Below are 25,341 nucleotides of genomic sequence, written 5' to 3'. Positions count from 1 at the left end.
ATTTAAGAAACCTGAATTTTTATATATTATATTGAATTTTTAAATAATAAAAAATATGTAGAAGTAATATATATTGAATTTTTATTGTTTGACTGTTCCGCGTATTTGCATATCAAGGATAATTTTTAATTGGAAACAACTAGATATAAATATTTACTAAGGACCAACCTGTAATTTATAGACAAAATTTCTATAACTATAAAGACTAAACTGATATTTGGCATATAATTCTAAATAGAGATGAATGTGTTTTCCTACTTAAAAGTCGACTTAGAGTCTAAGAGTAATTTTCTTTTTTTTTTTTCTAAGAATGACTCTTTATATATGATCTTAATTCTCAAACGAGTGATTGATCTCTAAAAACTAGACCACTAATAACCCATCGTCCTAAGGTTCAGTGATAGTAGCAATATTTTGATCTCGCGGAGGTCTAGGGTTCAGTCTGTGCTATGGAGGCGCTTGGGAAGGTAAACAGTTTTTCGCTGCAACCTTACCAGACTTGGCTCCCTGCCTTGGAGATGGGCTAGCCTAGCCCTACTCCTAAATTTTTGTAACCAAAAAAGAAAAAAACCGTTATTAGATATTACAACCCTATTATTCTTTCAATCAACCTCTTAGGATTTTTTTAGATTTATCAATTGTTGCAGTGAGTGTGAAACAATCCTTCCATGGCCAAATTTTCTTTTAGTTTTTTATGCTTTCTTACATATAATAATGGCCATTGATCTCAATTATTAGTAAAGTTTATACTGATAATAGTGGTAGTAATGGCGTCGATGGCAGTAATAGTGCTACCTTCAACAACAGTACTAGAGCCATCCTTATAGCGAATCATGCTGGCAATTTGATTCCTACTGGAAAAATGGATCCTCATATAACACCCTAACATCATATATCCTAAGTCACACCGTGTGCTAAGCGGCAGAAATTAGCATCAAAAAATTTCTTTCTATTCAAATACAGTCATATATGATTTTATACATGACAAAATATAGTCCGAGTATATCTTTATTACATTGTGGACCATAGGTAGAGGAGGAGCTCCCTTGGGGCCTAAGGGGGCCGTGGCCCTCCCCAAATTTTTTTTTTTTTAATTTTCTTATGAAAAATGACATTTTAATCCTTCAAAATATAAAAAAGTTATATTTGGTCTCCTTAAAAGTCTTAAAAAATTCATTTGACTCCCTCAAAATAATTGTCCTAGCTCCGCCCCTGACTATAAGGAGTATAAACTCATACAAAACATTTATACAAAATTAAGAAGGTGACATATGCAGATACAACTAATCTCGACCTTTGTTCCATATCTGTCTGTCCGAATAAAAGGAAATCTGATTGTTAATGCCTCCCAACACCAAAATCTGAAAAAACATTAGCGTTTCATATGAGATGTTATTAAGTGAAATACAGCCATCATAATGATTATTTGGAATTATATTGATATATCAAGCATCTCAAACAAGGCACACAATACACTCTCTATAATTCAAAACATTTCAAACTCCTCAGGCCATCATTGCCCGATATAAACTATTATCATACAATAGTAGTCATTCATCATATCATTCACAATAATGAGTAAACAAATATCACAACTGAACTCGACATTTGTTCCATATATGTCTGTCTGAATAAAAGGAAATCTGATTGTTAATGCCTCACAACACTAAAATCTAGAAAAACATTAGCATTTAATATGAGATGCTATTGAGTGAGATAAAACTATCATAATGATTATTTGGAATTATATTGCATATATTAAGCATCTTTAATATGACACACAGTACACTCCCTATAATTCAGAACATCTCAAATTCTTCAGATCATCATTGCTCGACATCAACCATTCTCAATTAGTAGCCATTCATCATATCATTCACAATAATAAGTGAATAGATATCACATCATTTCCATTAATAGAAATGCAAATAACAGATAATTCAAGCATCATATGTATAGATGCTAAAGAGACATATTTCAGAAATATAAATTCAGATGATTGTCTGATTATTTATGTTATGACTTGTTAAACCAAGCTCGCCCCCGAAGTATCAGATAACAAATTTCAAATATCAAATTTAGTTGGCCAGCTTTCAGATCAGATATTTTGAGAATGCAGTTCCAGATACAGATTTTGAGCATGCAGCTCCAGATATAGATCAAAATTACAAGTTGGTAATGACAATCATAACTTTCTTTTCTCTCAGATGTAGAATTTGATAGAATTGCATTCATAGATTATGCTCACTTGCCTCAGAATAATACATAAATTTTTGCTTGATTTGCCACTTTTCAGAATCACATCATATTCTTTTCAATCCAGAATATCAAATACAAAATATGGCCATAGCAGATATTTTAAACAAACATTTATCATATATAAATAATCATATTTAGTTTTTACTCATAATACACAGAAATGCAGTCTCAAGGCCTGGAAGTACCTCATTCTTCAACGCCTTCTATGATCCTTTCACCTATATGAATAAGGAAGCATATTAATATTCATTTAGGCATTTAATCAAGCATACTTTAATACTTAACATTCTTATTTCTCTTTATATCATGGACTTTTGGAAAATTCTATCGTATTCTCCAACATTCATTTCTCAATCACATATCTCAACTCAATTATCTATTCATCAATCAACATCATTAAAATTCGTCAAACATAATATTGTTTCATGAATATTTTCTTAAGCTCCTTAAACTTCCATAACCATATAAAACTGGTAATATCAATTTTAGAATAATTCTTTCCAATCCAACACTTAATAACTTAATTAGGATGTTTAATTAACCATTTAAACTCATCAATTCAAATTGAAAACATCATCTCAATAGAAATCTTCATTTGGCCGAACCTACTTCAAGAACCCTATATATGATTTTCTTTAATTTCATCAAATTAAAACTCAATTCATAGTTATATAATTAAAACTAACTAGTTAACATATTAAATCATGTTTATTCATCTAGTTTCCATCAAAGATCAATTTTGCTCAAAATCTTTTTTAAAACCCTGACCATTTCTTCTCTAAATTAAGTAGATAACTTAAGAATAAATGATAACTAACTCACCTTTGATGATTTCTAGCAAAAACCATTTGATTCAAGTGTTAATTCCAATAGAAATTAACTTTTCTTCATTCTCTTCTTCTCCTCTCCTTAAGTTTTGACCCTTCTCTCCTTCTTTCTTTTGTGTTTTATCTTCTCTTTTTTAAACTACCATATGCTATATAAATAATAAAAAGACATGTGCAAGTCACATGACTATCAAATCTCTCTTAACCTCCTTAAAGTCTCACTTATTCATGCTTTAACCCACACTTGTTATTTACAACTTGTCTTTTATTCTAATCAATTCCATATCATTTATTAACACTTAATTAATCTCATTTAGGTTTTAACTAAACATCTTAGATGAGTTAACATCAAGTCATTAAGTATTTAATCAAGATGCTAATTAAGGTGCTTCACATACTAGCTTCTCTTCGCATGACTTAAGCACATTTAACCTTCTCCTAGTTTAATCTCTGTAATGAATTTTTACTTTATTTAACTTAAGATCTTGTGATTAGCAATCTCTTATTGACATATTAAATCAATCTTAATCAATCTAATCACCAAAACAGACATGATTCTCCCTAACAATTTGAATATACTCACTTGAGTTAACTCACTCATGAACACCTTATATTGATATACTAGAAAGCTATAAAGAGTACAATTGCAATCTCTATATCTAGGACAGAGTGCCAAAACTTCTGAAGTTTAGAACTTATAAGATTTATGCATTTGCATACTCACATTCTTATCAGATGTCTCATGTGCATAGCCATGATTTGGTATATCCTTGTCTAATATTTATCACAAACTAATTGCAAATGCATGTGTGTATACATTTATATCACATATGTTATTTATATACATACAAATTTATGATAATGGTGAGACGTTTCGGGTTTAGGATGTTACACCTCAAGTGGCGATGGCATTGAATAACTTCACTAGTGTTTTGGAGACACTCACTAAGGTAATAACAAGTTAGCACTTGCTAATCAGCACGCCTTTGAAAAATCAAAACCTATCACCTACAGTGTCCAAGTTTACCCTCACAATTTAAGAAATCATAACGCCACAAACTAGCCAAAGCATATAAAAGTGAAAACATATTATGGAGAACAAGGAGATTGAGATGATGCTTTGTGGTAAGATGAGACATATATGGTTTACACTCTAACTAGAGCAACATCACTCGACCTATCATGGCCAACGCAGGCTGACAAACAAAAGTTAACGACATGTTAAGAAAGTTTAAAGAGTTTAGAGGTGATACAAGCGATTATGGACTCCGAGATGATTCACCCATGTGTGCTTACATTATTATGACCCTCTTTCCCTTTAAAGTTCAAGATGCTAATGGTAAATACGATAGGACAACTAATCTAACAAGTCACTTGGCTAACTTCTAAACCATTATGGATATGCATAGAAACTCAGATGAACTTAAATCTCGAGTTTTTCTTATGACTTTAGAAAGTTCCATGGAAGAATGGTATTGGTTGTTAGAATCTAGATCAATCAACTTGTCTTTGCAATTGGCTTCCCTCTTTAAATTCAAGTTTGCCACTAGCGTTCCAATAAAGAAAATCTCCTATGGCTTCCTGAAATTAAAAGGGATGAAGGCGAGTTGTTAAAGCTACACAATGACATGTTCCATGATAAGTGTTATTTTTATAATATTTTTAATATAATTTTTATTAGGATTTTTAGTATTTTTAATTACTTTAATTAGTTTATATTTAATTTTATTTATGTTTTTGTTCAAAGCTTCCTTGAGTCATATTTCACTTGATCTTGAGGAATTTTATAGGATTTTTATAGAAAACTATCCAAAAATGCAGAAAAGACTGTCCCCAAGCCATGCCATATAGCACACCCGTGCTGAAGATCAGATTTTGCCTTGGGACAAGAATGTCAGTTCCAACTCATAACGCTTACATAGACTTGCATGAGATGCTTTTCTGATGTGCCAACCAAGTTTAAATCCTATCTAGACGCTGAGAGAGTCGTAATTGGAAAGAAATACAAACCCTAAACAATTTCCTATCTCCAAAAGATTTCTTACTTAATAAAGATTCACTTTTCTAAACGAACACGAAGATATTCTAGAAAGTCTATATAAATTGAGAGACTAGCCATAGACAAGGAGCCATTCATTGTATATACCATCTTTTTGTTCTATTGTTTTTCTCTCTCTCTTAGACTTCAAGTGCTCAAGATTTGTGTCAAGATTCCCGTAAGCCATCCACGTTATTTGTTGACTAGTTTTTATGTCTAATCTCTTAATGTTGTTTTACTTTTCATCAATCATATTGATTATGGAATTATTCTCGAGTTTAATTGAGTTTTATTTAATTATTATGTCGAACTAAATTCTCATACTAGGGATTTGATGTAGCTTAATTTCCTTGCCAATTTATAATATTAGATTTGCTTTTCATTGTTCAAAGTATAATTTATTATTGAACTTAATGCTTCCAGGTAGAGTTTTTCCCTTGGATTGATTTATTTCATTAATCACTATCGGGAGAAGGGTTTTTGATATGAAAAAGATAATATATTACATGAGAATAATAACTTGGTGTGGAAGCTATATGGTTTGACTCATGGGGGATTTTTATAAGTTAATGACCTTAGGTTATAAATTCACAAAACAAACCATAAAACTTAATTATTTAATTCATGTTTGATTGCGCTATTGGAAGATATATAGGTAATTAGACCGGATTAAAATAGCTAACAATACATCGGGAGAGCTTGTTAGTGATTTTAGGGTTATTTCCCCTAAGTGAATAATTAAAATTGATTATCAAACTAATAGAATAAACTGGATAGAATTAAGTGAAATCAAAATCCATAATAGATTTTAATCATTGATTTCTTTTAATCAAAATTGCCTTGCTTGATTTCCTTTCATTCTCTTTTATTTGTTGAAGCTAATTTCTTAAAATAATTTCCCTTATTGCCGTTTAAATAATAGAAGGTTAACATAATTTTGATACTTAGTATACAATCCTCATGGGAACGATACTCTATCCATTCTATATTATTTGTTTGCGATTTCATGTACTTGCACAAAATCACTGTCATTCCAAAAAGTGGCAGTGCAAGTGGAGAACCTCAACCACTTAGTATTTGTTAGCGAAAGAGAAAAACTAAAAGTATAATAAATAACACATATGTGTGTGTGTGTGTTGTTTTTAATATTTCTTAGTTCATATAATTCTAATATATTTAATTTATTTACTTTTATATTACAATTAAATATTACAACTTTAAAATTTATAAATTAAATATTTTTGGATGATTCAAAATATTGGATGATTCAAAATAAATAAATTAAATAGATTAGAATTATATGAACTAATAAATATATAAAAAAAAACACAGATATATATTTATGAACTATTCAAAACTTTAAAATTTTTAATTATATATATATATATATATATATATATATATATATATATATATATATATATATATATATATATATATGCTATTCCTATTTTGATTGCGTAAAAATAATGAAATGCTAAAATTCAATTCATTAATAGTTATTTGTTTCTAATCAAATATTTTTTTAATAAAATCATAGATGTTAATTGAATTCTGATCTTATAATTAATAATATTTTTTTTCGTTTTATTGTCTATAATTGTTTTATTAAATATATTTGACTTTTAATATCATCCTATCATATAAAAATTAATTTAAAAATGATACTATTCACTTATATTATGAATAATATTTAAATAGAGATAAATTTTAATTTAAATGTGGCATCCCAGGACTATCAAGATATCATTCGCTTTGAGCCGAACTGACTTAGACCCGCACGGTTTTGTTCATGGGCTAGAACCAACTCATAGCCCTCAAGGCCTATTGCTAGTCTAAGGTTTGCCCGTTTTTATGTACTTCACTTACACCTTATGCTTAGTCGATGTGAAATTCACTTAGAGTGTTACATCCGCCCCCTTAAGGACTCAGGGTCCTCGTTGAGGTTTGCCCCACCATCAGCTAGAGGGACAAGGCTTAGCTCTGATACAAAGTCTGTGACATCCCAGGCCTGACAAGATATTGTCCGCTTTGGGCCGAACTAACTCATTCTTTCACGGTTTTGTTCCTGCGCTAGAACCAACTCATAGGTTAAAAGGCATTTTGATAATTTAAAACTTGCCCATTCTTATGTACTTCACTTACCCTTTGTATTTAGCCGATGTGAAATTCGCCTAGGGTGTCACATTAAAATTGTTACACATGAAATCATGCTTTTAATATTATAAAAATCTAGAGAATATAAGTGGAAAATTATAATCTTACTTAATATTATATAAAAATAAAATAATGAGCATAAATAACGAATAATAACAATGAAGACATAATAAAAAAAATAAATTATTACAAAGAGCAGAGTTGGGGGTAATTTTAATGATTTAGTCTTTTAGAGATCGTAGTATATGAGTCTATGGTTGGCTGTACCACTTAGAAGTTAGAGCATGTTTTGTTGTTCAGTAATACTAATTATTTTAGTAATTATTAATTGTATAGTAACTCTTAGTTGTTTTATTAGCTGTCAGCTAGTTAAACAGACTAAATTACAAGTGTTTAGTAAAAATTACAGTTTAATCAATTAATTAACTTAAAATGAAATAAAAAAAAGAGACGACATTACCTGCTTTATTAGCTTAGCTCAATTTGTGAAAAAGACAAATGGATATGATTATTAAAAAAATTTAATTAATTTATGAAAAAGCCGAACATCAGAGTTCTTAACATTTATAAAAAAAAAAAAAACTCATTAAAACTAAAAAAAAAATTAATAATTATAAATATTATGATATCCAACTATACAAGTAATAGAGATATAATTGACTTAAACGCTAGAAGGTAGCTAAAAACTGTTGCCCGCCGGTGCTTTAGAAATTAGAGTCAGGTTAGGCAGATTTGTTTTTATTGGTAAAGTAGACATTGGACAAGATTCCTTATTTATTGTTCATAATTATATATAATATTTTTTTTTTAGAACTCTGATAAGATTCCTTATTTTTGTTCAAGCTTTATATATATATATATATATATATATATATATATTCCAACTATCACTTTTTTATTATTAAATAAAACCAAATCAAAATAATCGAATAACTGAACCGAATGCTGACCCTATATAGTCAGTACAATTTTAAGCAGGGAAAATTCACGAACTCAAGTCTATACTGTTCTCTCCCTTCTTTTCTACATATAACAGAAGCAGCCATGGAAACTATTATAAAGTCCTCCTTTCCATCATTTCACATGTCAGCTACACTAACACAAGCCAACTTTGCAAAACCCAAGTTCTTGAATTTTCAGTTTAAGACTTCCTCTTTTTCAAGAATTCATAATACCCCATCAAAATCCAAGCTTTTCACAACCGTGTCATCACAATCTTCTGTTTCAACAGATCAGTCCATCGAACCACCTAAACCAGAGCTTGAAACTGACAGCCAAGGAGATAAGTTTGATTGGTATGCACACTGGTGTCCGATTATGCCAGTTTGTGATTTGGACAAAAGAGTTCCACATGCAAAGAAGGTGATGGGTATTGATGTGGTGGTTTGGTGGGATAGAAATGAGAGTGCATGGAAGGTGTTTGATGATAGTTGTCCTCATAGATTGGCTCCATTATCAGAAGGAAGAATTGATCAATGGGGAAGATTGCAGTGTGTTTATCATGGTTGGTGTTTTAATGGCTCTGGTGATTGCAAATTCATTCCTCAAGCAGATCCAAATGGTCCTCCTGTAAGAACTTCTAATAACCTTATTATTATTATTATTATTTTGATTGTTTTGAGGATGGTTTTCATGGTTTGGTTTGATTTGATTCAAAGAATTTATATATTATCAAATTAATAATTATGCTTTATAATAAAACCGAATCAAACCATGGTGGATACTAAAAGCACTCAAACCTATGAATATAGTTTGATGGAAGATTTGAGAAGTACTCATTTTTACTAATGTTACAAAAAGAAATAATAAAAAAAATATCCTCATATTACTACCCTTCCCTTAATTTTGACATTTTTTAACTTTTGAATCAGCCCAATTCTGAAAAAAAAAATTACTAAATTATCGTTTACTTAATATTTTGTAATTAAAAGAGAGAAAAAAAAATTAGTGGAGATATTTAGATAAATTTAAATTAAAACAAAATAATAAATAATACTTTGAATTTTCTGAAAGTGTAATTAATGTGTAATAAATATATTATGTATAAAATAAAAAATTTGCTGATTTATTAATATGTAATATATATTATATAAAATTTTTGTATGCATATATGTATGAATAAAGTTTCAATTATTGGATTTGAAAGTCTAATAAATTTGAACAACTATGAATGTAAAATCAAAGATCCGGTTTTTATCTTTTTAAGCAATCACGTTCGGTGCAGTACACAAACCTAATCAATTGAATACTATAAAAAAAAAACCAGGCTTTGATTTTTATTTTATTTTATTATTATTATAGTAATAATTAATAGAAAGCAACAAATTCACAAATGTTATAATAGTTAATAATAAAAAAAAGCAAAGAGATCTTCTTACTGGATTTCTTTTATTAAAAGAAAAGTATTCACAAATGTTATAATAGTTGACCTTTTTCTTAATTGCTAATTTTTTTAAAGGACCTATCTTGTGTCAGAGTTATTCCTTTATAATTTTGCTAGTCGGTCTCTTGTGCTTCGCACGACTATATAATTTTTTTTTAATTAAATGTAAAACATATATATTAAGTAAATTGTTAAAAAATTGAGTTGCATATAATGCATGTACAATATGATTTAAATGTATCATGTAGAATTAAAACTTTTTATTTTAACTAAAACGAAACACCACCCTTAAGATAACATGTGAAAGAAAATAAGAAGGCAAAAAAGTTAAATCATAAGAGAACATTAAGAATCACTGTGTTTAAAAATCATTTAAGTCATAAATAAGAGAATAATTGTTAAAGAGCTACCACGTGTAAAATCCATAAAAGTCATAAATAGAGAGAGGTAAGAGACACATTTTCTCTTTAAAATGTGTGTGTGTGTGTATATATGTTATCATACTGACAACTAAATTGTCAAACAAAATTGAAATAAGTTTGTTTGTTCTAAGCTAAATTAATAAGTTGTCTATTTATTTAATAGGCATCCGGATGAATTATCAATTTTAACTTAAAGTGACCCATAAAATTATAATTTTTTATTTAAATACATATTAATATTAAGTGATTGTAAAATGAAGTTTAACAAAATTAATAGAATGGTACTTCCCGGCAAGGCTGGAATATTTTTGCTTTTATATATATATATATTCATTTCAATGATTTCACTTTTTTATTATTCACTCCATCCCATTTTGTTAATTTGACAAAACACGTATATTAAGAATTTAGTCATTAAAAATTATTTTACCATTTTTTACCCTTAACTTACTAAGATATTAATAAAAATTTTTTATTTAATGAATAATTATAAATGTCATAAAGATTATAATGGAATTACATATTTAAATTTAGATATATTCGAATAGAACAAATTGTCTTGGTTTGGAAAAAATTAAAGCCCAACTGAATCGCGAACAGTACATACGCCGTTTGGGCTGTTAGGAGCAAATTATTGGGTTGATTAGTTTATTATTAGGCTTAAGATTTTAAAAATTCAATCGTTTGACTTCTTAATTATAAAAAATTGTTAACCGTTGGTTTCAAAAAGAAAATATTTTTTTGAGAGATAAAAAAAATTATTAAAAAATTACCAAAACTTAACATTAGTTTATAAAAGTTTCAATTATTAGATTTGAAAGTCTAAGAAATTTGAACAGCCATGAATATAAAATTAAAGATTCGGTTTTTATCTGTTTAAGCAATGACGTTTGGATTAGCATTTTGCGAAAATTCAATTAATTAATTATTTATTATTTTTTTTTTTTTGGGAGAAGGTTAGGTTTGTTTTAGAGTTGACAATATTAGTTGTTTTGGTAGCTATTAGATATTTTAATAGTGTCTTGTTATTAGCTGTTTGAGTAGTTAGTAATTATTTAAATAGTTTTTTTCATAAAATGCTAAAGCTAAACGTCGTTAATCTCCAAGGCCGTGTTCAGCAATAATTTTTTAAGCAGCTTTTAGCATTTTGACTGGTCAAAATACTAAACGCTATTTTTTATAGTGTTCGGTAACATAGCATTTGGATTGACTTTTAAACGTTAAGATAACATTTTATGAGTTTGTCTATTCGGCAACATTAGCTGTTGTAGTAGCTTTTAATTATTTCAGTAGTTCTTAACTGATAGATGTTAGTTGTTAGCAATTTATGTAGTGGTCTAAAGCAAAAAGTGTTTAGTAAAAAATAGATGTTTGATTAGCTGTTAAAATTAAAATTACAAAAAAGGACATTAAAATGTTGACTTCAAATTTTAAATTTAGAAAACAAGATGATATATATATATATTTTAAATTATTATCATATTTTTTTATTTTTTACTTTTTATTTAATTTTGATAATATGCTCTTATCCTTGTGTTAAGACAATAGAAATAAAATAATTAAATAATTAAAATGACATACATTCTTTCGAGATTTGAGGAAAAAAAAAAAAAACAAGAGTATCAAGTTCAAAGGAATATTTATTGTAAGCCTTAAGAATAGGGGAAAGAAAATAAATGGATAAGAGTGTCAAAAAAATAAAATTTAAAACTCTAAACATTAAAGGATTTAACGTTTGATTAAATGCTACCTAACTTTTAACAGCTGTTACAAAGTATTAAGTTACCGCAATCTAATTGATAAATACAGTGTTTTGACTCTTGTTAAAATATTAAAAGCTCCCTGAAATGCTGCTGCCCAACAGACTATATGAAGAATTAACCTATATAATATTTAAATTTTAGTATTTAATAAAAAGCTACTCAAACAACTAACAACTAAATACTATTAAAACAGCTAATAGCTATCAAAACAATTAATTTTGTCGAACAAATCCTATAAATTAGTTCAAACCTTTTATCGAATACTATAAAAAATAAAATTTAACTTTTTGATAAAATCTATTTAAAAAATTATTGCCGAACACTATCTTAGATATTTTAGTGCAATACACAAACCTAATTAATTGAATATTATAAAAAACTAGATTTTTCTTTTTCTTTTTCTTATTATATTTTTAGTTTCATAAACTACTTAAAAAAAAAAAAAAAGTCGTTGTCTGGAAAGCTAAAGGTATCTATTTAATCATTAAATAATGCATATGCGATATGCCAAAAGCTACTCAATCACAGTCCTATTTGTCTTTGAAAAATAATTAAATTACTTATTTATAAAATACTTTCCAAATTTCCTGATATTTTTTATGTGCACAAAAAAGTCAACAAAAATTATTTTTCAAAAAAAAGAGAAAATCAAATTATTTTTAAAAGAAATAACTTTGATTTTTTCAAAAAGAAATACATTATTTTAAAATATTAACAAATTTATTCATAATATTATAAATATAAATTTAAAATATTATTGATCACCAGTAGTCACTGTTATTGTTATCACCGACAAAGCCAGTATCAAACTTTACCAACAGCTACAAAAATTTATAGAAATAGACTTTTATGTATTCTTAAAATTTATACAATTAGAAATTTATATATTCTTTCTTATATTTAATAATAAAATTTTAAAATATGAAATTTTTATAATTATAAAAATTTTTATAGTTTGATAAATTAAATATTTTAATATTTTTTTTATTTAATTTTGAATATTGTATTCAAACAATAGAAAATAAATTGTTTGGAAAATATTTCCCAAGGAAATTTTTCTTTTGAAAATATTTTTCAAATATACATTATTTTCCGAAATCAAAAATAGCCGAAGTCTACCTTTTCCTTAATTGGTAGTGTTTTTAAAGGAGCTAACTTGTGTCAAACATATTCCTCTATGATTTTATTCTTAATTAGTTGTCTCAAATGTGTATTGCACGTTTTTACTCATTGATTTTTATACGTTGTAATTAAATATAATTTAATTTATAAATATAATTTTTTAATAATTTTTTATTTATAAATTATAATATTATGAACAAACTTATATTGCTAAAAATCCAATAGCATTCACAAAATAGAAGAAAAAGAATTTATGAAATAATAAAATGAAAAAATTTCATAATTAAATAACTTATTAAGGAAATAACATTTTTATAATAATAACATCTTATTATAATTTGACATCCAAATTTTAATGAAAATAAAATTACTTATCAATCAATTTAAATTTTCTTATAACAATTTAAATTTAATTAACTTAACCTTTTCGTATATAATATTAATTAAATAAAATTGTCTATATTACTAAAATATAAAAAATCAATATTAGCTATTATAATAATTAGTATAATAATCATGTTTTAGAGTATCATTTATGATCTTGGTATTTTTTCTTTTTCTTTTTGCTAAAGCCAATTAGCATATAATTAATTTTTTCAATGTATTAAATGATTTTGCTAATATAACGTGTTATATCATAATTTTATAATATGATATTCAATTTGTTATTTTTATTATATTAATATTATAAATTTAATCCTATTCTAATTAGGAATTTGTTTATGGTCAAATTCTTTTCATATTATTTTTCTTGCAGCGGTGGTTTAATCATATATTTTTCCAAAATTAATGAGATATTAGTTGTTGTCTGTGTCAAATAATATATGCAGGTACACACATTCAAAAAAGCATGTGCAGGAGTTTATCCTAGTACAGTGCAAAATGATATTGTGTGGTTTTGGCCCAACGCTGATCCTCAGTTAAAAGATATTATCACCAAGCAAAAGCCTCCCTTCATTCCAGAATTGGATGATCCTTCATTTTCTAAAACCATCGGAGCTGTTAGAGATTTGCCATATGGGTTGGTGAAAATTATCTCATTTTTATGTCGAATTTAAATTCTATTTATCATTTTATATACATTTGAAAATTGGTAAAAGTCTCTTGGTCGAGAGAACTCAAGCTAGAGACATCTTATTCCTCACATTGGTAAGAAAACGAACAAAATCATAATTTTTTTTTTATTTGAGCATTGAGAGAGAAGAGATTGGAACTTGAATCAATTTTCAAATCATATATAAACTTACTACTAAACTATGTTTTGGTGTTGGAACAAGATTATACTTAGTTGGCTCTCAGATTTACTTTGTGTAGAAAAGCAGAAAAGAAAAAAAAAATCAATTTAAATAAATTTTTTATTTTGTCTTCTTGTGATTGGATACAAGATAAGTTTTAGAAAATAAAAGATTTTAAATTCCCTAAAAAATTAAAATAAAATAAAGTACTAAAATTTATCTATGGGTTTCAATCATCTTGGGTGTCATTTTTCCTTATAATAAATCAACTATGCAAATAGAAAATACTAAAATTTACAATTTATACTTTTTGAAGGACTAGTAATATATTAATAATTTAAGCCAACCAATTATAGTTTTGTTTGTCTTCTCATTAGCCCGAAGAGTGTGAGGTTTGGAGCTTGAGTTTTCTCAATTACAATCATTTTTATCAATTTGGTGAGTCAAGAAGAAAATTATTTTTATTGTGTAACCCATCGTGATATCCGACTAATTGGACCTTCAAATGAATAGAAAAGATAATTTAAAGATGTATTTAATATATAATAAACAAAATTATAATTTAATTCCAAAATATAGGATACATTTTAAATTCCAAAATTCTGAAATTAAAAATTTAGAACACTACATTAAATTCAATTGAACTGATATTTGCATTTTCAGGTATGATGTCTTGATCGAAAATCTGATGGATCCTGCTCATCTTAACTACGCACATTATGGAATAATACCAGTAAGAGAGAACGAAGGTGCAGAAAGACTTATGAACAGCCCTCATATATACTATAACTCAAATTATAATTAACTAATGTAAGATTTCCATTACAGAGAAGGCTGATAGAGAAGGAGGCAGACCATTGGATATGGGAGTCCAGAAAGTAGACATAAATGGTTTCATTGGAAAGACAAATGGTTTCCCTGGACAGAATGATTGGGCCAATTGTAAATTTATAGCACCATATATATTTTATTTTTATACTGATCCTATGGAGGTAAGTATTTTTCATTTCATTGGGACATGATGTAAATATATGGGTAATTTGTATGTTTTAAATGATAGATCATCCAATACTCAAAAAAAGAAAAAATTATAGATCATGCAGCTAATCAGATTTAGTCTGGTCGATTTTCTCACTTTCTGTAAAATTTTATGAGAGAGAAGTACTGAGTTTGAATCTTCTAGACCAAGAATTTTAAGGCATGACTAGACTTTTCTTATCTTTCATTTTAATATTTCTAATTGTGGATATAAAATTTCTTGATGCAGCAACCGAAAGAAGTATTAATTTTCATTTGCGTTCCAGTTAGTCCTGGCAAAAGCAGATCTATATCAGCCTTTCCAAGAAACTCTTCATCTGCAGTTTGGATTGATAAAATAATTCCGCGATGGATAAATCATATGGCACAGAACCTCCTTTTCGATTCAGATTTATATCTTCTTCATTATGAGGTAAATCAGATCTTTATTCTATTACGAAGGGTATTCTCACACCTCATTTAACGATTAGATGAGAGACTAAAAATATAATTTTGTTTTGCATATAAAGAATTGTTTGCTTCTATTAAAAATTTTACTAGGAAGATATATAACAGGAAAAAGAAAACATATTCCTATTGTTAACATTTAAGCACTCAATTATGTTATTAACTCTTCTTCTAAATAAATCAAGAACTTATAGCCTATGCATACCATTTTCTGCTCTCTGAAACAAATTAGGTGACTCTTGAAATCTATTTGTAGGAGCGCAAGATCAGGGACATTGGTGTTACCAATTGGCAAAAGGCTTGTTTCGTGCCTACCAAATCAGACGCACTTGCTGTTAGTTTCAGAAGATGGTTGAACAAGTATGCTGGTGGTCAAGTCGACTGGAGAGGCAAGTATAGTGGAGCTCTTCCTCCAACTCCTCCAAGGGAACAACTCATGGACAGGTGATAATTGCAAAACTACATTTGAGACTTGGCCTAATGCAAAAATTCACTCTAAATTTTCCTGATTATCCTTGTGAACTGTGAACTTTGCAAAGGTCCAATCATGATTATTCACTTTCACATTTCAGTAATAACTATGCCTCTTATAAAAAATGAAATGTTTTTACTGGGGTTCAATCATGACAATACACTAGCATAGTTATTATTGAAATGTGAAAGTAAAGAGCCATATAATCGGTTTCCTGCAAAATTCAAGGATAATAATTGAATGTACAAAATCAAATTTATGCATTAGGCCTAGAGAATTCAATATTTAGTTTCATGAACTCATTTCATTGTCATTTCGGTAATTATAAATTTCAGGTACTGGTCTCACGTTGTAAATTGTAGTAGTTGCAAGGCAGCATATAAAGGTCTAAATGCTCTTGAGATCATCCTGCAAGTCACTTCTCTTATTTCTATCTGTATTGCCGCTGTAGCCAAAGAAAGTACAATGTCTATGACCGCTAGAACTACGTTAGTCGCTATTACAGTAGTATGCTTCGCAAGTGCAAGATGGTTGGCTAATTTCATCTACAAAAACTTCCACTTTCATGATTATAATCACGCATTTCGTTGATGTATTTTACTTATTATTTGGCATTAAAAAGTATTGTATAAGCTAATAAGCAGATATTCTTATGTGCAAAATAATATATCTATGGTCTGTGTTTTTTGTTTATTTATTTTTATTCTGAAGAATATTTGTTTATTTGGCTAATTTCTCCATTCCAGCTCAACAAATATAACATAATAATTTTATTTACACAGGTTTAAATTAGGTAAAATGCCAACCTCTGCAAAAAGAAATTTTTATCGCTATTTTTTTAGCGATAAGGGTTTTACCAATATAAAAATTTTGTCGCTATTTTATCGGTAATATTAAATTAGTGACAAAAAAAAAGGAATTAGCGAAAAAATTATTGGCAACTTGACATAAATCGACCCTATTTAAAATATATAAATTAATTTAAAATTATTTTGCCAGTGGACCCAATAACCAATATGACTGCAAACTGAAACAACTCGATCCAAACTGGTTAAAGAAAAAGAAAATGCATGATTTGAATCGATCATATCCAGAAAGTGAAAGCCAATCAAGGTTTGAATCGATCAATTGTGCCAGCATCAGCATGTGAATACAATTAATCACTTGATTTGGTGATTTGATTTGATTTGATAATACAACTCAAAAAAACAAATGGTTTGATTTGTGTTTTTGTGTTGTAAAATCATCAGTTGACAATTCATCTGTCAGGTAGAAATCTACACTTGAATCAAAATAATCCAACATTAATTCTTTGGACAAAATAAGTTCAACGCCAAATTTGTGAGTCATGATTATTATCTCAGAAGTCCAAAGCAATCTTGTTTATATTGTAAAATACACAATTTAATAAACCTGAAAATATTGTACATTTTCAATAGTAAAAACTATATAGAAGTAATATATTTTGAATCTTTATTATTTGACTATTCTACATATTTGCATATTAGGGAATAAAATTTTAATTAGAAACAGCTAGGATACACTTATAGAATATAAATATTTACTAAGAACTAAACTGTAATTTATACGCAATTTTTATCACTATAGAGACTGAACTGATATTTATTGATATCTGTGTAGTTAGCATGACTTTTCAAACAATAATTTTCATAATTTTCAACTTTTTAATAAGTGTTTAATTGATTTAATTTTGCAAATTCAAGTATTCAATAAAATGAAATTGAAAATTGAAGTGTTTAATATGTTTAATTTAATAAATTAAAGTGTTTAATGGGTCAAAGTAAAAGTAAGGGGCGCCACAAAGTTAAAATAACAAAGTTCAGAGTAAATTTATGTAATCTGTCAATTCTAAATACTCCATTCGTCCCATTTTATTTGCATGATTTAAAAAAAACACGCATATTAAGAATTTAGTGAACAAAAGTTATTTTGCCCTTAAATCGTTAAGATGTTAATAAAAGTTCCTCATTTAATGAATGATTATAAAAGTTATCATGCGAAACATAATTGTATATGTATAAAAATTTAAAAACCTTATAAACATTTTAGAACATCTAAAAAATGAATACGGTATAACAATATAAATTTGTGACCATATTATGTAAACTTTCCAACAAAAATAATCATATTCGTGTTCACATATGTAAAGTTGAGCACATTTCTATGTAAAGCTTATAAACGTAGTTTATGAAAGAATTTCAATTCAGTTTGTACGATAAATTTTAAATTTGTGTGCAGATTAATGAGGTGTAATATCAATATAAATACTTATAAGTAGGCGCAACAAATAAAATATATAGACATATTTGGGTACCTGGCTAGTATACGTACTCTTATTTTTGCTCAGATCTATAAAGTCAAGTACATTTCTATTAAACCGCTCATGAACATAGCAATTCCTCATGCTTTGGAAACATAAGATCATTAGTTACCCAACCCACCTTTTGTCTGCCACTATGCTCATTAATTGAGCCGAAATAAAGACAACAGTAGAGTTTATTTGAGGGCATTTTAGACTTTCTCTTTTGACATCTTTTTCGAAATTTCTATTTAGAGCAAAATTCTTTATATAAAACGAAAACTCTAAATAGAAATTTTCTCTAAAATAAGAGAACGGAAAAAATATTGTAAATATTATATTACCAAACAATACAATTAATAAAATTAAAGTTTTGACCATCAAAATTAGCTCAAAAGCTATTGCCCAATAAAGACTTAAAAATTAAAGGCAGTCTATGGTAGGCAGCTTTTTGTTTAGTAATCTAGAACTTAGATAAAATTCCTTATTTTTTGTTGAAGCTATATATATATATATATATATATATATATATATATATATATATATATATATATATATTAACTAGTAGCATGCCCGTGCCATGGACAGGAAGTGTATTTATCTATAATTTTAGAGATATTATGATAATATTTTAAATATATAATTTAATTGCGAAAAATTATAATTTTTAATTATTTTTAATTTCATATTTGTTAATTTTGTTTGAAAATTATTTAAATTAAAGAATACCTATTTCAAATTCAAAACATTATACTAATTATATAAAACTTAATGTGTAAAACAAAATTGAAAGAAAATAAAATATATACTAAAAATCATTAATTTAAATTTATTTTTGAATTAATAAATCTTCTTAGATGATATTAAAAATAATAAAATAAATAAAATAAAATGGACAATAGAAATTCAACTATATACGTATATATATCATTTTTATGATAATTTTATATAAACTGTTTTCTTTTATGATTTATCAAATTTTTCCTAATTTGATAGAGTAATAAGAATTAGAAGAGAAAAATATATCAATGTCAAAAGAAATTGTATAAGAATCATTGAAATTACAAAAAAAAATTTGATATTACCAAACCTCAAAGGGCTCTCTCTATTTATATTCTATTTATATTATCATAATAATAAATGATAATTATGATTGATTATAATGATATTCAATATCAATATTATAATAATATTAATTTAAAAGATTAGTTATAATACATATTAATATGGTAATCAACATAAAAAATATGATAATTTTTAATTAAAAAATAGGTTATAATATTATAATAATTTTAATTATTTAATACATATTAATATGATAATCGAATGACAATTAAGACCAATACTATGTAATTTTAATTGAGAAAGATAGGTTATAATATTATAATAATTATAATTATTTACTAATATGTATTAATTATAATAATTGAATGATAATTAATATCAATATTTATATAATACTATAATTAATAATTAAATTCTATTTGCCACTATCAAAATTTAAGAGTTCTATGTGACATTATAATCCTATGTGTCATCACCAAAAATCTTATGTGGCAAGAGTAAGGGAAAAACATTCATTTAAGAAAAGACAGATGTCAACTTCTTGGGAAAAAAAAACTTGCTTTTATATATATATATATATATATATATATATATATACTTGAGGTCGTGAATTCTCCCTGCTTAAAATTGCACTGAATATATAGGGTGATTTGGTTTGATTTAATAATAAAAAAGTGAAATCATTGAAATCAATTCTCTCCCTTGCTTTCTACATATAACAGAAGCTAATCAGATTTAGTCTGGTTGGTTTTGTCACTTTCTATAAAATTTTATGAGTGAAAAGTACCGAGTTTGAATATTCTAGATTAAGAATTTTATGGCATGACTAGACTTTTCTTATCTTTTATTTTAATATTTCTAATTGTGGATATAAAATTTTTTGATGCAGCAACCGAAAGAAGTATTAATTTTCATTTGCATTCCAGTTAGTCCTGGCAAAAGCAGATCTATATCAGCCTTTCCAAGAAACTCTTCATCTGCAGTTTGGATTGATAAAATAATTCCGCGATGGATAACTCATATGGCACAGAATCTCCTTTTCGATTTAGATTTATATCTTATTCATTATGAGGTAAATCAGATCTTTATTCTAATACGAAGGGTATTCTCACACCTCATTTAACGATTAGATGAGAGACTAAAAATATAATTTTGTTTTGCATATAATGAATTGTTTGCTTCTATTAAAAATTTTACTAGGAGGATATATAACAGGAAAAAGAAAACATTTTCCTATTGTTAACATTTAAGCACTCAATTATGTTATTAACTCTTCTTCTAAATAAATCAAGAACTTATAGCCTTAGCATACCATTTTCTGCTCTCTGAAACAAATTAGGTGACTCTTGAAATCTATTTGTAGAAGCGCAAGATCAGGGACATTGGTGTTACCAATTGGCAAAAGGCTTGTTTCGTGCCTACCAAATCAGACGCACTTGCTGTTAGTTTCAGAAGATGGTTGAACAAGTATGCTGGTGGTCAAGTCGACTGGAGAGGGAAGTATAGTGGAGCTCTTCCTCCAACTCCTCCAAGGGAACAACTCATGGACAGGTGATAATTGCAAAACTACATTTGAGACTTGGCCTAATGCATAAATTGACTCTGAATTTTCCTAATTATCCTTGGAACTTTCAATTTTGCAAAGGTCTAATCATGACTATATACTTTCACGTTTCAGTAATAACTATACCTCTTATCAAAAATGAAATGTTTTTACTGGGGTTCAATCATGACAATAAATTAGCATTGTTATTATTGAAATGTGAATGTAAAGAGTCATATAATGAGTTTCCTGCAAAATTCAAGAATAATAATTGAATGTACAAAATCAAATATATGCATTAGGCCTAGAGAATTCAATATTTAGTTTCAAGAACTCATTTCATTGTCATTTCGGTAATTATAAATTTCCAGGTACTGGTCTCACGTTGTAAATTGTAGTAGTTGCAAGGCAGCATATAAAGGTCTAAATGCTCTTGAGATCATCCTGCAAGTCACTTCTCTTATTTCTATCTGTATTGCCGCTGTAGCCAAAGAAAGTACAATGTCTATGACCGCTAGAACTACGTTAGTCGCTATTACAGTAGTATGCTTCGCAAGTGCAAGATGGTTGGCTAATTTCATCTACAAAAACTTCCACTTTCATGATTATAATCACGCATTTCGTTGATGTATTTTACTTATTATTTGGCATTAAAAAGTATTGTATAAGCTAATAAGCAGATATTCTTATGTGCAAAATAATATATCTATGGTCTGTGTTTTTTGTTTATTTATTTTAATTCTGAAGAATATTTGTTTATTTGGCTAATTTCTCCATTCCAGCTCAACAAATATAACATAATAATTTTATTTACACAGGTTTAAATTAGGTAAAATGCCAACCTCTGCAAAAAGAAATTTTTATCGCTATTTTTTTAGCGATAAGGGTTTTACCAATATAAAAATTTTGTCGCTATTTTATCGGTAATATTAAATTAGTGACAAAAAAAAAGGAATTAGCGAAAAAATTATTGGCAACTTGACATAAATCGACCCTATTTAAAATATATAAATTAATTTAAAATTATTTTGCCAGTGGACCCAATAACCGATATGCCTGCAAACTGAAACAACTCGATCCAAACTGGTTAAAGAAAAAGAAAATGCATGATTTGAATCGATCATATCCAGAAAGTGAAAGCCAATCAAGGTTTGAATCGATCAATTGTGCCAGCATCAGCATGTGAATACAATTAATCACTTGATTTGGTGATTTGATTTGATTTGATAATACAACTCAAAAAAACAAATGGTTTGATTTGTGTTTTTGTGTTGTAAAATCATCAGTTGACAATTCATCTGTCAGGTAGAAATCTACACTTGAATCAAAATAATCCAACATTAATTCTGTGGACAAAATAAGTTCAACGCCAAATTTGTGAGTCATGATTATTATCTCAGAAGTCCAAAGCAATCTTGTTTATATTGTAAAATACACAATTTAATAAACCTGAAAATATTGTACATTTTCAATAGTAAAAACTATATAGAAGTAATATATTTTGAATCTTTATTGTTTGACTATTCTACATATTTGCATATTAGGGAATAAAATTTTAATTAGAAACAGCTAGGATACACTTATAGAATATAAATATTTACTAAGAACTAAACTGTAATTTATACACAATTTTTATCACTATAGAGACTGAACTGATATTTACTGATATCTGTGTAGTCAGTATGACTTTTCAAATAATAATTTTTAACTTTTTAGTAAGTATTTAATTGATCTAATTTTGCAAATTCAAGTATTCAATAAAATAAAATTGAAAATTGAAAATTGAAAATTGAAGTGTTTAATATATATAATTTTATAAATTGAAGTGTTTGACGGGTTAAAGTAAAAGTATAGGGTGCCACAAAGTTAAAATAACAAAGTTCAGGTAAATTTATGTAGTCAGCCAATTCTAAATACTCCATCCGTCCAATTTTATTTGCATGGTTTAAAAAAAACATGCATATTAAGAAAAAACATGCATATTAAGAATTTAGTGAACGAAAATTATTTTGCTCTGAACTCATTAAGATGTTAATAAAAGTTCCTTATTTAATGAATGATTATAAAAGTTATCATGAGAAACATAATTGTTTACATATACAAATTTAAAAACCTTGTAAACAGTTTGGAATATTTAAAAAAAGAATAACAAGTAAACAAAATAGGATAAAGGGAGTAGAAAATAAAATTGTATATTATGTAAACTCATTGTATATTATGTGATTAAAAGAACATGGTATTTTTTTTTTCACAAAACTTTCCTCTATTACCAACAAAAAAAAAAAAACGTTATATTTCTAAAGAAACAAATATTCATAATTCTTTTGAAATAATGATACTAATTAAGTTCTTTTTGCAGTGAAAATTTATAAAAAGGTCTTAAATGAATTCTACCTCTATTTATTATAAAGAAATTTACTTAAAGTAATCTTAAATGAATATTTATTTTAGTGGTTAGTTATTTGCTTTTAACTAGTAATTGTTTATATAATGGTTTAAATTAGAAATGTTCGGTAGATAGCTGTTTAATTAGTTATTTAATTTAAAATGACAAAAAAGGATATTATCTATTTAATTACCTGAGTTCGGCAAAAAGAAATGGGTATGATTATCAAAAAATTTAATTGAACGCTAAATATTAGAGTATCTCTTGCTTTAGAGAAAACAGAAAAAGTTATAGAATTAAGAAAGTAGTTAAAGGGAAATCTTTACTCATTTATTGCTTATAATATTCCTAATCAGTTTTAAATACATAATTAACGGTGAAGAAACCAACTATTTAATAGAATATTTCAAGGATGCATTTATTAGCCAAAATCTTTAAGGATTACAAGTGTTTCTTCAACTTCAAATTTAATAGATTTACATCGTTTTCGAAAATAGCACACTAGAAAAAAGGAAAATGTCTTCCCACATTATGAGCTCATCTTCTTCATATGCTAAGTCCAGAGAGAAGGGCACTGAGTTTGTGCTCTAAGACAAAATTTGCACCCATATTAGTAAGGTACATTGTCAACTTAAAGGCAATTTCTAAAAATACAGTATAACAGTATAAATTTATATTATGAAAATTTTCCAAGAAAAATAATCATATTCGTGTTCACATATATAAATATGAGCACATTTCTATGTAAAGGGGATAAACGTAGTCCATGAAAGAATTTCAATTTAGTTTGTTCGATAAATTTTAAATTTGTGTGCAGATTAATGATGTGTAATATCAATATAAAGACTTATAAGTAGGCGCAACAAATAAAATATATAGACATATTCGGGTACCTGGCTAGTATACGTACTCTTATTTTTTGTTCAAATCTATAAAGTCAGGTACATTTCTATCAAACCGCTCATAAGCATAGCAATTCCTCATACTTTGGAAATATAAGATCATTAATTGCCCAACTCACCTTTTGTTTGCCACTATGCTCATTAATTGAGCCGAAATAAAGACAACAGTAGAGGTTATTCAATGGCATTTTAGACTTTCTTTTTTAACATCTTTTTCGAAATTTCCATTTAGAGTAAAATTCTCTATATAAAATAAATACCCTAAATAGAAATTTTTTCTAAAGAGAACAGAAAAAGTATTATAAATACTATATTACCAAACAGTATAATTAATAAAATTAAAGTTTTGACCATCAAAATTAGCTTAAAAGTTGTTGCCCAATAAAGACTTAAAAATTAAAGGCAGTCTATGGTAGGCAGCTTTTTGTTTAGTAATCTAGAACTTAGATAAAATTCCTTATTTTTTTTGTTGAAGCTATATATATATATATATATATATATATATATATATATATATATATTAACTAGCAGCATGCCTGTGCTATGGGCAGTAAGTATATTTATCTATAATTTTAGAGATATTATGATAATATTTTAAATATATAATTTAATTAAGAAAATTTTATAATTTATAATTATTTATAATTTCATATTTGTTAATTTTCTTAAAAATTATTTAAATTAAAGAATATGTATTTCAAATTCAAAACATTATACTAATTATATAAAACTTAATGTGTATAACAAAATTGAAAGAAAGTGAAATATATATTAAAAATCATTAATTTTAATTTATTTTTGAATTAATAAATTTTCTTAGACGATATTAAAAATAATAAAATAAATAAAATAAAATGGACAATAGAAATTCAACTATAGACATATATATATCATTTTTTATGATAATTTCAAGTAAACCGCTTTTTTTTATGATTTATCAAACTTTTCCTAATTTGATAGAG

At 26.9% G+C, this 25,341-nt stretch overlaps 1 protein-coding gene, 1 long non-coding RNA gene and 1 pseudogene across 3 annotated transcripts; 2 read left to right on the top strand and 1 right to left on the bottom strand.

Moving 5' to 3' along the window:
• Positions 1 to 990: 990 nt before the first annotated feature.
• On the bottom strand, positions 991 to 3,187 carry LOC119369136 (uncharacterized). The gene is made up of 3 exons (XR_005176822.2): positions 3,082 to 3,187; positions 2,445 to 2,477; positions 991 to 1,361 (listed from the first exon to the last, which is right to left on the bottom strand). It is a non-coding gene; the product is annotated as an uncharacterized LOC119369136 (long non-coding RNA).
• Positions 3,188 to 8,218: 5,031 nt separating this feature from the next.
• LOC105630025 (protochlorophyllide-dependent translocon component 52, chloroplastic) lies at positions 8,219 to 16,856 on the top strand. The gene is made up of 7 exons (XM_037635080.2): positions 8,219 to 8,850; positions 13,802 to 13,992; positions 14,870 to 14,955; positions 15,035 to 15,198; positions 15,474 to 15,656; positions 15,948 to 16,135; positions 16,499 to 16,856. Exons 1-7 carry the CDS (start codon positions 8,224 to 8,226, stop codon positions 16,752 to 16,754), a joined length of 1,695 nt encoding a protein of 564 aa, XP_037491008.1. The 5' UTR covers positions 8,219 to 8,223; the 3' UTR covers positions 16,755 to 16,856.
• Positions 16,857 to 20,431: 3,575 nt separating this feature from the next.
• On the top strand, positions 20,432 to 21,820 carry LOC149494536 (protochlorophyllide-dependent translocon component 52, chloroplastic pseudogene; annotated as a pseudogene). Its single transcript, XR_016321739.1, has 3 exons — positions 20,432 to 20,620; positions 20,912 to 21,099; positions 21,463 to 21,820. The product of XR_016321739.1 is annotated as a protochlorophyllide-dependent translocon component 52, chloroplastic pseudogene (transcript).
• The last annotated feature ends 3,521 nt before the right edge of the window (positions 21,821 to 25,341 follow it).

The sequence above is a fragment of the Jatropha curcas genome, chromosome 7 (assembly GCF_041381405.1).
Source record: "Jatropha curcas cultivar XTBG-Jc1 chromosome 7, XTBG_Jcur_1.0, whole genome shotgun sequence".
In the NCBI taxonomy this organism is placed as follows: domain Eukaryota; kingdom Viridiplantae; phylum Streptophyta; class Magnoliopsida; order Malpighiales; family Euphorbiaceae; genus Jatropha; species Jatropha curcas.
Note: the sequence above shows the minus strand (reverse complement) of the source record. Positions and strands in the feature narration are given on the sequence as shown.